Source organism: Brassica napus (assembly GCF_020379485.1).
Source record: "Brassica napus cultivar Da-Ae chromosome C7 unlocalized genomic scaffold, Da-Ae chrC07_Random_32, whole genome shotgun sequence".
NCBI classification, from domain to species: Eukaryota; Viridiplantae; Streptophyta; class Magnoliopsida; order Brassicales; family Brassicaceae; genus Brassica; species Brassica napus.
Window position 1 is genome coordinate 18,210 of NW_026014344.1, and position 15,355 is coordinate 33,564.

General features: G+C 42.4%; 1 protein-coding gene across 1 annotated transcript; it reads left to right on the plus strand.

Annotated features, from left to right (window-relative positions):
• Positions 1-3,395: 3,395 nt before the first annotated feature.
• On the plus strand, positions 3,396-4,964 carry LOC106421735. Its single transcript, XM_013862567.1, has one exon. It carries the CDS (start codon positions 3,396-3,398, stop codon positions 4,962-4,964), a length of 1,569 nt encoding a protein of 522 aa, XP_013718021.1.
• The last annotated feature ends 10,391 nt before the right edge of the window (positions 4,965-15,355 follow it).

The following is a 15,355-nucleotide window of genomic DNA, read 5'->3' on the forward strand; positions in this document are numbered from 1 at the left end:
GGAGTCACGTATGTTAAGGATTAAATGTGATATGACCATTAATTAATTAGTCTGTTTAAGTGGTCACTATTGTGAATAAAGTAAAGATTTGGGCATAAGTGTTATGAAATATTTATATGTGGATACCTTAAGTAATTTCTAGTTTAATGAAGGGCTGAACTAGAAATTAATTCTCTATATAAAGAGGGTTATGAACCCCAAGGCAACCCTAGCCGAAAATAAGGAACTCTCTATATCCCATAAAGAATTAAAGTCACGTAGGGCTTGCTTCGGAAGATCCATTCCCTAACATCAGATCCTAAGAGCAATGGATACATCGGGTACACTTCCGCTTATGTTTATTCAATCAGAGAATCGTATGGTTAAAGGATTCATATTGATTGTGGGAACCGAAATTCGCACTGTCGATTTCCGTTTAAATAAGGAAAGTTAGGAAAACTCTAATTTCCCAGAGGTCCCGGATATCTGCTAAACAACACGCCAACCAATCAGAACAAGAAAACAAAGACGAAAAGAAATAAGAAATCATAAAGAGAGCAAAATAGATCTTATTCCGAATTTGCGTATGAGCGTTTACAACAAGGTAGGAGCTTTGGCTACAAGAGCTGTCGGCGAGTTCCCTAGTTCTAATAACCTAAGACTGCAGAACCTAGTTGAGTCGCAGCTCGAAATAACAAAAACGGAAAGTTGCCTAATTGCTCTAAGTGCTAATTTTGCTCCGAAGAAGTTATCTCCTTGTGCCTCTCGCCTAGGAATCCTTATATACTCCCTCCAAGGTCGGTTTGAGCTTTCCTCTTCTACCTTTAAGCCGTCATAACTCGAAAATGGAGATATTCCATTTTTTCTCGATCTTCATGATTATCTGCGGAAACTTAACATTTATCTGCGGAAATTTGACATTTATCTTTTCTTGCGGACTAAGTATAAACCGCCATAGTATCTATGGGATTTTCCTTAAAAAATCGTAAGTGGGTTTCTAATAACGTTTTAGACCTATTTGGGCCGTTTTTCAAATCGATACGTTTATTACGATTTTTATCGATAAAAAAAAACTTTCCGCGATTTTTATCGTAAAGTTTAAGTGATAACTCCAATCGATGGGAGTGAGAAATGATATGGCTGTGGTACATGGTAGCTGGCATTGAGGAACATACGAGAATGCACAGATTTGGGTCGTACCCATTGATCGATGTCCAAGACAATGCAGTCGCTACGTAGCGACCGGGTCCGCGATGGATGGGTCGCTAAGTAGCAACCAAACGAACGGCTTGGTCGATCGTTACGTAGCGACCGACTCGTTTGCTTGGTTGGTCTAGCGACCGACCGGATGGCTTGGTCGGTCGCTACGTAGCGAACGACTCGTTTGCGGATCGGTCGCTACGTAGCGACCGACGGATGGCTTGGTCGGTCACTACGTAGCGACCGACGGATGGCTTGGTCGGTCGCTACGTAGCGACCGACTCATTTGCGGATCAGTCGCTACGTAGCGACCGGCTCGTTCGTGGGTCGGTCGCTACGTTGCGACCTTGTTTGGATCCTTTTCCGATGTTCCATGCACGTGTTCTTGGGCTTCGAGTGTTTAGCTTCGATGAATGAACCAAGATTAGTGCAATATTTCACCGCAAGACTCTTCGTAAAAGTAATATTTATAAAGAATACTTTCGTAAAAACGTTCATGCTATTTTTCTACGGATATTTGGATGTTAACTTCGTTGTGTCCGTTTTTGACCCCAACAGTTAGCCCCCCAGCCCGTTAGAATCATGGATTACGATGAGATTCTAGCGTGCGGTTTGGTAAGTTAGGCAAGATAGGAGTATTGGACGGAGTTTACATCCAAGAATCCACAGACAAATAGTAACTTTTAATGCCTATAAGAAGGAGGGTAACTTTCCTCATATTTTCACTTACTTATTTTCATAAGAAACTTCTTGGGAGAAAATTTTCCTTTCCCTTTCCTTCTCTTTTTTCTTTAAGTTTGAAAGATGTCTAGCAGAAAAAAGGTTTCGAAAAGAGGTACCTCCCGCGGTTCCTCGTCCGAAGAGGTTCGTGATGATATCCTCGTCCCGAAGGCTGAGTTTGCGCCCTACTCCATAGATCCTGCCGATGGTGAGGCGTACTGGATAGAGAGATATGGTTCAATTATTCCCCCTAGCGAAAAGTCATTTCCTGTCATGAAACAGCGTTCGGTCGAAACAGGCGCGCCGAGCAGAAGCACTGGCGAATTTCATAAGACCGTTCGAGCGTTCTGTCAGATTTCAGACACGGTAGAGTTTCGAATTCCTTGTCGAGGAGAAAGTGCTGACAATCCCCTGGTGTTGGAGAAAAATACCCCGGTATCATTTCCTCCAGCCTCCCGGCAGGACTCAGACCATCAGGTCCCCGATAAGGAAACGCTCCGGATCCCCCGCTAGAAGGAACCCCGAGCTCGGTCCCTGGAACAGAGCTCCCTTCCAAGAAATGGAAAACTTCCAACAAGGAAAACCTTCCATATTTCCGAATATGGAAGAGTTTAACCTAATGAAACCGACTCTTAGACGACTATATAAAAGCTACTAAAACCCTAAAGCAGGGGATCGACTTCTCCAAGGCTTAGAGACAAGAATTAGACGGCTAGAACTAGGGTTTATTCAAAGATCATTGTAACCTCTCTTGTTCTTGTTTGTCTGATCAATAATACGTCTCTTCAAGCCCATATTTTCATTATTCTCTCAAATCCTTACGAAATACATACAAACTCATTCGGTTTACCGGCTTGTCCATCGTTCCGTAGTACTCACAAAGAGCCTACACAAAAATCCCCTAACAATTTGGCGCTAGAAGGAGGGGGGTAATCTAACTACGTGACAATGACGGTGGGTGAGCACGACGGCGAACCACCTGAAGCTACTCAAACAACAGCTGAGCTTCAAAGGCAAATAGACAGCCTGCGAGGCCAAATAACCGACATACACCGAACTCAAAGAACTACCAGAGAAGATTCCAAACTCTCTTCAGAAGTCCAGAGCCTGAAGGAAAAACTTGACGAACACTCCAAACAGTTGGAGCTAAGCGCCAAGAAGCTCAGCCAGCTACAGTCAGAGAACACTGCCCTCCGGGACCATAATCAAACCCTCAACGTGTCAGGTAACAAGAAGCGTCGCTTCAACACCCGGGTTCGACCTATGGGAAATCTCAACACGCCCAGCACCGGAGAAGGTACCACCGACACACCTTCTGCATCTGGGGTGCTGGGGCAACACGGGAAGGGACCGAGAATCCTCAAATCTATGATCTGGAGGAGAGTGATTCCGAGCCAGAACCTGAGAAGGAAGAAGCCGAGAAAGTAGCAACCGAATCCTCCATAACCGCCTACCTAGAGCAGATTTTCTCTAAGAGATTCGATGCCATGCAATCCATGGTAGAACGCCTACCAGGAGTAGCTCCCCCAATCCGAAGGAGAAACCCTGATTCCTACGCGGATACCCATTTTGCGGAAGAGATTGCCTCGGTTGAGATGCCTAGAAAGTTCTCCTTCCCCAGCATCAAGATGTATAACGGTACTGGCGACCCCGACGATGACATCGCACAGTACAAGCAAAGGATGTTGGCGGTTGCACTCCCTAAGGAATCCCACGAGGCCACGATGTGCAAAGGGTTCGGTTTCACTCTGATCAGACCCGCCTTGCAATGGTACATCAATCTCCCTACCAGGTTCATATCTTCCTTCGCAGGCCTGAGCGACAAATTCGTGGAGCAATTCACAAGCAGTAGGAGCCTGGAGAAGACTTCAGATGGTCTCTACGAGATCCTCCAGCATCGAGTGGAACCCCTGCGAGACTACATAGCCCTCTTCAACCAGGAAAAAGTGGCGGTCCCCGAATGCAGCATCCCTACTGCGATCTCTGCCTTCAAGAGAGGTCTACTTCCAGATGGGGAGCTATACAAAGAGCGGACCATGTATCCTTGCAAGACCATGGAAGATGTGTTGTCCCGAGCCTGGGCGCAAGTGAAGTGGGAGGAAGATGTTGCTAGCCGTGCCAAGGCTCAGCAAAAGCAGGACCAAAGGTCAGCCCGATCAGATCGAGGATACCGAGATGAAAGATCCTCCCAAAGGGGATCCAAGGACTCTGGTAGTAGAAACATGGGCATGTTCCAGTACCGGCCGCAAGAGAAGGAAGAAGGGATGTCGGTATCTACCTGGCCCGATATCTCCCATCTCTCAATATCAACACCAGATCTAGTCAACGCACTGAGACAGATGGGCCAACAGGTGCAATGGCCTCCAAAGATGAAAGCACCTGACTCGTTCTGGACTCCAGGACTTTGGTACGACTTCCATCGCGATCATGGCCACAAAACCGAAGACTGTATCACCCTGAGGATCGAGGTCAACGAATTACTCCAAAAGGGGCATCTCCGAGAATTCCTCTCAGAGAAAGCCAAGGCCCACCTCAGCAAAGAGACATCAGGGAAATCCAAAGGAGCTGCACCAGCCTCACCACCTCGCCAAGATCGGTTGATCCATGTCTTATCTGGAGGCTCAGAAGTAAGCAGAGTGAGCCACGCAGCCGCAAAGAAAAGCACCCGTAACGCTAAGCATGGTCTGGAGACGACCCAACCAAAGCACCTACTTCTAGGCACCGACGAGATAAGCTTCACAGCTAAGGAGCAAGAGAAGATCCTAGCTCCCCAACATGATGCTCTAGTTATCTCTCTCACCGTAGCAAACTGCTTGGTGAATAGAATACTAGTAGACAACGGCAGCTCCAGCAACATTATCTTCCAGACGGCGTACCAAGATCTAGGGCTGGAGGAGAGCACCCTGACGCGCAAGGTAACCCCACTCATCGGGTTCAGCGGCGAAGTCAAGCAAACCGCCGGAGAGGTTATCCTCCCATTATACGCTGAAGGGGTCAACATGTCTACCAAATTCCTGGTCGTAGATTGCCAATCGGCATATAACATGATCTTGGGACGACCCTAGATTCATGACATGGGAGCAGTCCCTTCAACCCTTCATCAGATGGTGAAGTTCCCTACACCCTGGGGTATCAGAATAATTAGGGGAGACCAGGAGAACTCTCGATCCTGCTACCAGACCACCTTGAAGGGGAAGACCAAGGTCTTATAGCAATTACAGAGAAGACCTCGGACCCCGCAAACCCAGGGATCAGAGGTCAATGATACAGGTAATTGGGGGTCGTTCCGGAGAAGGCGGACACTGAATCATTCCAAGAACCCGAGGGATCCCCAGAGAACCTATGTCGACCGCTACGCATGGTCTCCTCCGAAGCCCTTCAAAGTTGCATCTGCTCGCAAGACCTAGTCCTCGCAGGACCTTCGTCCCCCGCCTCACATAGACAAAATCACCGAGAACTTTATCAAATATCAGCCAGTGGTCTCACGGATAAACAAGTGGGGCACGAGTACTCCAAGGAGACCTCCTCAGAGGGTACATCGGGCGGATCTGGAGCAAAGGGCGCCTCGCTAGGATGGAGACACTTAGCCAGACAGGAGACCTCCGAACCTGGTCGCTCCAGTGGATGAATGTGACTACACGTTTCATGGAAGTGCTGAGAACCTTCATCAACAGGAGACAGTGGTCCCCGAACACTAAGGGCCGGGGCATGAAACGAGTCTCGACCGCGGTCCCTAGACCCAAGAAAGAGTCAAACCCTGAAGAAGAAGGAGGAACCCTCTAGCAAGGACGCTCGTCCCAAAAGCAAGTCAAAACCTGCGGATCACCTAGCAACAAGAGGTAAAACATGGCCTAACCTTCGGGGTACCTCGCAAGCTGATATCTTGTACGGTCTCCGGACCATGATTTCTATTAATTATTTTATCAATTATTTAAGGATTATGTTTTCCTACTCCTATGTACGCTGAAACGTCTCCGGACAAAGCTTATATAATAAAATAGTTCCGACTATAAAAGAGTAGTAGGAATGTCATAATACTTAACGGGAAAACGAGCTGGATCAGGTCCAACAGACCTTCGATTCTGGCCAACCCTTAATGACAAGTGGTACGACCACGCAAAAACAAAACGGGTATGAAACATAAGGTACGACCACGCAAAAATAAAACGGGTATGAGACATAAGGTAGGAATGGGTCTGCGCAAGCCCGAGTATGCCGTCAATACTACCTAAAACCCATGTATAGCCTCAGGCATATCGGAGTCCCAAACAAAAATACCAAAAATGTGAAAGTACCTGTATTAAAACGCTACGTGCTAGAATAATACAGGGGACACGAGGTATAATTTCCCTTGAGCAAGTGAAAAAGTCCGGGAGCACCTTATAATATCCTGCTTCTCCATACGTGGAAAGCAGCAAAGCCTGGCACTTGGGTTTTCACCCACACCAGCACCCTCTAAAGCCTGATAGTGGCTTTCTGCAGAAAGCAACATGCAGCACGGGAACTCGATAGTGACCAGCTTTCGAGCGGTAGAATGCGATACCCTAACAGGTACCGAGAGTGGCCTCACCTAGGATGGCAGAATGCGGTCCTTTTAAAACCTTAATTTCGGGTTCTGAGAAAAAACTCCGGGCTTAGACAGGCCTCAGGCCCAAGAACCTATTGGTTCCCTAAAAAGACTTCAGGGTCCAAAGACCATGTGTACAACTTAGGGTCCAGAACCCACAGGTTCCCTAAGAAGTGACCCCCGGGTCCCAAGATTATTAAAATTCTCCAATCGACCCCAGGGTCCCAAGAGGAGATCCAGTCATACGAGACCCACGAGGTCTGATCATTGCAAGGTCCAAAGGTTCCAAGGAACCTTTAGCATCCAGGATCCACGAGTCCTTCGACGATCATCCAAAGCCCAGACGGCTCAAGTCCTGTAAGAGACTATCAAGCGATCAACACTTGGGTCACCAATCCTCCGATTACGACTCATAAGTCAAGTTTCAAGACCCCGAGGTCATCCTGCAAAATGCTTTCTTACGAAAGAAGAGACAGCTACAGAAGCAATACGAATATCATCTACGAAAGCCAAATATCTCAAAGAAGAAAAGCGAACAAAACCAGAGAAACTTATTTCATAAGGCCGCAACAGGGATATTGTTCAAGCAAAAGCAGAGCAGGCCGAGAAAGGCCGTTATTACAAAAAAAAGGAAGAACATGAGTTCAAGAGGAAAACCCCCCAGGCCTCAAATCTAAGTCAATCTCAGAAATAGGGGGAACAGCAGGCTCGTCCTCGAACGTAGGAACCGGAGCAGCTTTGTTCTTGGCTTCCTCCAAGGCTACTGTTTTATATTGTTCCAAAGCCTTGGCCAGGTCCCATTGGTTATTCTTCTTCTGTAGCCATCAATTCCCACCGAGCGGTGACTCTTGCCCCGTTTACGGCCATCACCATTTCAAGCCTCAGAGTTTCTATGGCCTCTTCCAACCCCTGATTCTTCTTGCCAATACTCAACGCATCCGTCGAGGATATTTCGGCTGTCCTCTCCACATCCTTTAGCTTGTCTTTGAGATCATGGATCTCCATCTCACGGGCTACACGCTGAGCCTTCACCTCTGAAACATGACACTTCAAATCATCTAGTTCTTCTTGGCTAACCAACGAGCCCTCAATAAACAGCCGCTCTCCAAGATGAAACAGCTGGGAGATAGTCTGCACAGAAACCACAGTCTCCCATCAGAAACCGGAATAGAAAGAAATCAAAAGTACAACAACGTACCCGAAGAAGTCCCCCTCGGAGGATCTGAACAACCTCCAATGGCTCTCCCGAAGGATGAATGGTGCCATCTTGAGGAAACACCTGGAGGTTCAAGTTAGACAAATCCGTGGCGAGACTTCCCGTGGAATGCGCAACCTCGGCTGACTGCTGAAAAGATCGGGCCGCCATACCTCCACCCCTAGATTTCTTGGTCTGAACCAGGGCGGAAGGTTCAATCTTCACTGTCGCCGCTCGACGACTACCAGTAATCACCAAGTCGTCTCCGGACACTGTCCTGCTCGTGGAGCCCTTCTTTGAAGACATCACCTTGGCCGCTTCTTGATAGGCTGCGAAAGGATCGTTGCTAGTATTCCTAGACATGTTCCCTGCATAAAGAATCATCAGGAATCCAAACAAAGGAACATTCAAAGTGCATCAGTCGAAAGACGCTTACCCCAGAGGCTGCTACGGTGTAACGCACTGTCACTAAGTAAGAAAGGTACTTGACGACGATCAAGGGGAAGCTGGCGTGCTCGAAAACCGGTATCCTCTCCCTCCGGAAGAGCAGGGTGCGTTCCAGCTGCAAAAACAATAAGAGGGTTAGAAGTTCAAAAAACCAGTATAACCATGCGTATCCCCTAGAAGCATCATGAAAACATATCGGTCCTGCCACTTTTTACTAAAAGCAGATCCTTTACGATCACCCCTTGGAAGCTCCTCCACAATAGGCAATCAGCTACGAGGATGAAGTTGAAGCCGACCTTCGTTTCAGTTCAGAGGGGCCAAGTGATAAGAGAATAGAACCTCATTGATCCCAAAGGATAAGCTCTCTAGGTCACCCAGGTTATGAATAGCCACGAGTAATCTCCAAGACGGAGGATTCAGCTGGGAAGGAGAGATCTCGAAAAAATCGCATAAACTCGCTATAAGCGCTGGGATCACTCCTCTAAAGCTGATATCGAAGAAAGCGTCATAAATGGCTATCTGCCCTGGGATGAAGCTAGATGCCCGTTCCTCCGGTGCCGGTATTCGAAGAATAATGGATACCATGTCGTCTTCCCTCACAGAAGACGCATGACCTGTCGGCGGAGGAGACGCATACGCATATGGACGGGGAGCTGCTAAGTCATACTCTGATCCCGTGCCCGGATCAGGAGAGCTGTCGGATCGAGAAACTGGAGAATCTACCCTTCTCTCCGAACCAGCCCTTTCGATCATCGAAGGTGTCGAAGAGGCAGATCGTTTGGACATGGTCAATCGGTTCCTAATCGATAGATGGCGACCACAGTAAAATGGACAACTATGGGCCTAGGAAATCACGATGGCTAAGCTAGAAAGGCGTAAGCAAAGAAGGAAGAGAAAAAGTACCTGAGTTGAAGATATGGGAAAGCAAGGAGCGTAGCAAAAGGGAAGAGAAGGCAGAGGAATATATACAGGAAAGCCGTTGAAAGTCTTCCCGAGGAAGTCGTACGTCTCAGCAGATCTCGGACCGCAAAATTTGAAATTCAAAATTATTTCCTTTACGCAAAGGGAAGAAAATATCAGTCGAATCTCTGATATTAAAGGAAGGAATCTTCCAAAAACAGGAAATGTCCCTGGATCTCTCCGTCTCTCCAGCCCGCGCGTGGTTTAAAACTTCAAATCTCCGACCTCATCATCTCCAGAAGATAAGAGAAACTACTACTAGACTCCGGTCAAACACGAAGGAACCGATCCTCACCTGGGTTCAGAATAAGTTCCGGCTTGAGTGGAACCCAGGCTAGCAAGACCAATGGAACGGGGTCCTACCTAAGGGGAGCCTGCTGAGAATGAGCAAACCCGGTTGACTTGAGTGCACAGGTTATTCCCCGACTTCGATGACGAAATCGAGAAATAAGGGGCAAACTGTTGGGAAAAATACCCTGGTATCATTTCCTCCAGCCTCCCGGCAGGACCTAGACCCTCGGGTCCCCGATAAGGGAACGCTCCGGGTCCCCGCTAGAAGGAACCCCGAGCTCGGTCCCAGGAACCGAGCTCCCTTCCAAGAAATGGAAAACTTCCGACAAGGAAAACCTTCCATATTTCAGAATATGGAAGAGTTTAACCTAATGAAACCGACTCTTAGACGACTATGTAAGAGCTACTAAAACCCTAAAGCAGGGGATCGACTTCTCCAAGGCTTAGACACTAGAATTAGTAGGGTTTATTCAAAGATCATTGTAACCTCTCTTGTTCTTGTTTGTCTGATCAATAATACGTCTCTTCAAGCCCATATTTTCATTATTCTCTCAAATCCTTACGAAATACATACAAACTCATTTGGTTTACCAGCTTGTCCATCGTTCCGTAGTACTCACAAAGATCCTACACAAAAATCCCCTAACACCCGGAGGGTTATTTACTTGCTACAATTCATTCTTGGTGCGCTGCCGTATGTGGTTTCCGATTCCTGAAATCATAGTCCGTGTGTTGGACCGTTTAGAAGTACCGATAAGCCAGCTGAACCCCACCAGCTTTCAGCATCTCATCGGTGTTGTGATCCTGAGCCACGAGCATGGTCTCTCCCTTACCGCTGACCACTTTGAAGCGATCTTTAGGCTGCAAATTGTCTCGAAGCCGCACCTCTACCAGTTGGTTCCTCGGACATATATGACGGTGATTAAGGGGCTTATTTCCAACTTTAACTCGTGGTTGAAGTTCTTCTTCTTCGTCCGTATAAATGCTGCATCTTTCGAAGAGAATTGCAACCCATTGTTCCGGAGCAAGCCGAATGACAGTCCCTTCATTAACCCGCTTCCCCCATTTCCCGAAGACGTGATCGAAGTGAGGGATCTCCTCAGGAATGGTCCTTTTTCTGGACCTTCTTTACGCCGAGGAGAGTCCGCATAACATTGAGACTCGTGCATCCCGATCTTGGAGTGGGTGCAGAAGAGAATAGTGATTCTTACTCCTTGCGATGTTCCCGCGGAGGAAAAGGACGCGAGATCTTCTAAGCGTAAAGGCATTGATCTTGGTGATATAGAGTTTTCCGTAGATGACTCTATTCTCCCAGGATGGGACCCAGACCTTGCTTATGGTGACGGTAGCGGTTCGATCGAGGTACCTGTTCCAGATTTTGACGATTTCTTCGCTGGTTTGCCCTCGAGTTTTGATCCTCCTTCGTCCATAATCAACGGGGTTAGTTTCTTTTTCCTTTAGGAACTTCGCGGATAGAATCATGCGCCCCTATTTTTTTTAAACACGTTAGTTGTTTTTTGCAGGGTCTGAACATGCTTGGTTCAGCCCTTGAGACAAGCCACAGGGAGGCCATGTTTTATCGTTTCAAGGCAGAGAAAGCGGAAAAATACCTTGCGCGTGTTCAAAACGAAATTTTAGAGCGAGATTCGAAACTTGCCAAGGATCATGCCAAGGCCGTTCGTCAAGCGGAAAGGAGAGGTAGGAGAGAGATCACCGAGATGATGAAAAACCGTGCTTCTCAGTTCAAAGCCAAGTATGGAAACCTTAAGGAGGCTTATTCCTCGGTGGGCGCGTGGTTCAATTTGTACCCTTTGGAAGACGCAGGCGGGCGACTCTGTTTTCGAGGATGAGATGGAACTCATGAAAGGTGGCATGAATGATCATGCCTATGCCGAGGCGCTTATTTCCCCGATCGATGGGAGGATTCAGGGATTCTGGGACCCCATCCCGGTTTTTCCCGATACGGAGGAGGTCGCGACCGAGGTTGCTGGTTATGATGAGGAAGTGGATTGTCCCGCGGATGCATTTGAAGCTTCCATGTCCGGGGGTTTTAACTTTGATCTGTGAAAATCAAAGTTAGCATTTGACGGGAGGAGGTTTCCCCCTATCTTGTGTTTATGGCCGAGTGTGGCCTTTATTATTTGTATCTGGCCGAGTGTGGCCTTTATGTTGAGACTTTGTGTGGGCATGTTTGGTCGCTTTGTTTAAATCGGGACTGGCCGTTGGTGGCTTCGAATCCCTACCGCTTTGCGGTTTTATATATGATGAATATTTATCGAACTACTTTGTTCTGAATATGTCTGAAATAAATATGAGTTGTCGTCTCATATTTAGTTTTAGCGAGACGTTCAATCTGTTGGTTTGCTCGAGATGTGAATTTCGTAAAAATTACTTATTTATTTTTACGAAGTTTCGTGAAAGTTAAGATATAGACGAAGAGACATGTTTTTTAAGATCTCGTATCACTTTTTAGATATCATGTCTTGAGATGTTAGAGACCAGTGTGCTGGGTTTAGGGCAAGATCTAGGTTTACTTTCGGTTTTAAGGTTTATGCGGTGACTAGCCGGCTATCGATTTTCATGTTGCGATTTCAACCTGATTTATACCGATTTAAAGTCCGCGATAGGTTCTCGGCTTATACGATTTGTTTGGTGTGAATCGAGCATCTCTCCAGAGACAATTTTTAAGCCAACTGGAAGTATTTAACCAAAATTTAGGATTTTTGTGGAACAAGTAAAAAATCTAAAACGTCTTACTTTCGGGAACGGAGGGAGTAAAAGACAAGCATTGTAATAAATGCATTCACACTATAATTGACACGTAGCAGCCTCACAATGATTTGACAATAAATATGTTAACGCGTTCACACTATATTCATAAATGTGTTCACATTATGTACTTTGCGTTTTTTTTAATATAAAACTCACATACATGGTTTCAATAAAACTCTGGATTTTTCGGTTCGAATAAAAATAGATAACGAATCAAAAGTCAAACTATATATATATATATATTATTTTTATTGTTTACGGATAAAGTTGAGCAAAATATTCATAAATTTCGATTCGATTCGTTATCTGTTTTGATTTGAACCAAAAAAATCTGGATATCCGTAACTCTACGAAACAAATCAAATACTAAAATACAATATCCAAAAAAGAAGCAAATCACAAATACCAATATTTTTAGGAACATATATTTAATTCGATATGTTATATGCATATATATATACATATATGTAAAGAAATATAGATATATGTTATATATATTATACTTTATATCAGTTTTACAATATTTTTATGAATTAAATTTATTTTTATCGGTACTAGAATTTAAAATTTTAAATAATGTTTTATTTTTGTAATAAAATGTTATTATTAAAATTTTCAATTATTTTTAAAATTTTATTTTATTTACGCATCAAATCGGATATTCTGTAAAATTCTAAAACATTTCGGATATCCGAGTCACCGAATATCTAGGTGGCTAAAGATCGAATCGACACAAATGCTTCCAAATACCTAGATATTCGATCTGTGTCCACCCCTATTTACGGATACAATTTTATTTTCTTTGTATGTAAAAAATGACTAATGTCAAGGCCTTTTTATTTTAAATTAATTTTAATTTTATCTTTCATGTATTATTTTGAAAAAAAATGTCATTTAATATTAATTAACAATATCTTTATATATTTATCAACTATTTTTATATATTTTTTACATACACATGCATGTGCAATTTGATGTGAGCACCTTGATGTGAGCACCTTGATGTGAGCACCTTGTAACTAAGTATTCACCACAACTGAAGTATCTAATTTTTTTTTAAAGTTGAAATATTTTTTCTTAGTGCTTCTTTCATTACAGACCAAATTGTATTGAAATACTAATTTTCTTTTCTTTTTCTTAAATTATTATCTGTTTAGAAACTATAATATGAAACTATTGGTTCGACTTGACAACTATTTAAAATTCATAACATCAAAATAAACAAATAATATTAATTTTTTGTTTTTACTAGAAAAATCAAAAAATCAAACATTTTAACCGAATAAACTAAAATGAATATTAATTTAAAATAATGGTTATATTTTAGAAGATTAAAAACAAAAAAAAATTTAAAACTGAACCAATATCCAGAATAAACAGATTTATTGTCTTTTTATTAAAAATAACGAAACTAATAATTACATCCCGTGCAATGCGTGGATTATTACCTAGTTAGTTAAATATTACATTGGCACCATTCTATACGATTTCAGAAATGGTATATTCTATTTTTAATCAAATATTCCATTATATTTTAGTGACCGTTGACTGTTTACATAGTGTCATAGACTGACATAAAGTATGTCATAGAAAAGGAAGAAAAAGAGGAAAAGAAAAGTAAACGAAGAAAAAAAGTTAATGAATTTGACTCGTATAAAATTTTGTGTTCCTTAAGCAGTCCATGTAAAATTTATAGAAAAAAAGAAGTGAACATTAGGAGGGTCACCATTTTATCCGGTAGTTTTGATTCGATTTATTATATTCGTTTAAATTTCATCCAAAAAATTTGTATATCCATAAGTATTCGAAGCAAAACAAATATTAAAATTAATATCTAATAAAAACGAAACAAATAAAAAATACTAAAAAATTAGAGTCAGATATTTGATCCGCTCCGATTTCTATACAAATAGATGTATATGTATATTTAAATATAGAATTTTAAATGTATAATTTTTTATACTTATTATTTTAACATATAATTTATTAATACAATTAATTATTAAATTGAAAAAGAATATAAAATACTTATAAAACTACAATTTATTCTAAAATTTTAAACTTTTAATTAATTTTAAAATTTTATGAAACATATAATTTCACTAATATTTATTTTTATTTTTTATTATGTGAACAATATTTTTTGAAAATAAACTTGTATAGTGTTTCCAAAATTTATTTTTATTGAATAAAGTGAATGAAATATCCGTAAATATTAGTAAATATCTGTAAATTTTTCGGATATCCAAAAAAACCCAGATATTCTTAAACTATAAAGCAAATCTAAAATACTAAAAATCATAGAAATATTCGATACGTGCCCACCTCTATTGAACAAGAGGAAAAACAGGAAAAATATACAATTTTTGCATGTCTTGAGTGTATGTGTATGTTTGGTCAAAAAAAAAAGGTTCATGTGTATGCTTTTGAAATGTTAAATTTATTGATATAAATAAAAATATGTATAATTATTGTGGATAACTAATTCAAGAAGTGATTCTTCGTGCTTAAGAGAATAATGCTGGTCTTCTTCTTTTGCCGAGACAATTTTCAACTCTCAGGACAGGATTTTCCTCATGTCTCCTGATAAAATGAAAAAATGTAATAAAAGGAAATATTTCTATATTTCCTGATTATACAATGATCTAACCTAGTTCTTGACTAACGACGACCTATAAAAAGGATCCCAAACCCTAGAATAAATGATTTACTACTCAAGACTCCGACTATAGATTAGACGGTTAAAACTAGGATTTTATAACCTTGTAGTTCCAGTTCTGTTAATCAAATAACGCATTACTAAAACTGATGAGTGCAATAACAAATTTATGGTGGAGTAATAGTGGAAACAAAAAAAATATTCATTGCTTCTCATAGGATAAATTATGCAGGAGTAAAGAAAAGGGTGGTATAGGTTTCCCTGATCTGCATGATTTTAATAATGTGTTATTAGCTAAAAAATTATGAAGTCTAATAGGGAAAAAAAACTCCTTATTTGCGAAGGATTTTAAAGGAAGATACTATCGGAAATCCAGTCCTATGGATCCAAAAAAGTCATATTCACCTTCTTTTGGATGGAAAAGTATTACTTCAGTTTGATATCTAGTTAATAAAAGGCTAATGAAAAGCGTGGGAACGGAGAAATGAAAAATTATCTCTGTATGGAATGATTCATAGATCTTTGCTCCTCGCCTGAGGTCAGCGATACCAAAACATCAAAATCA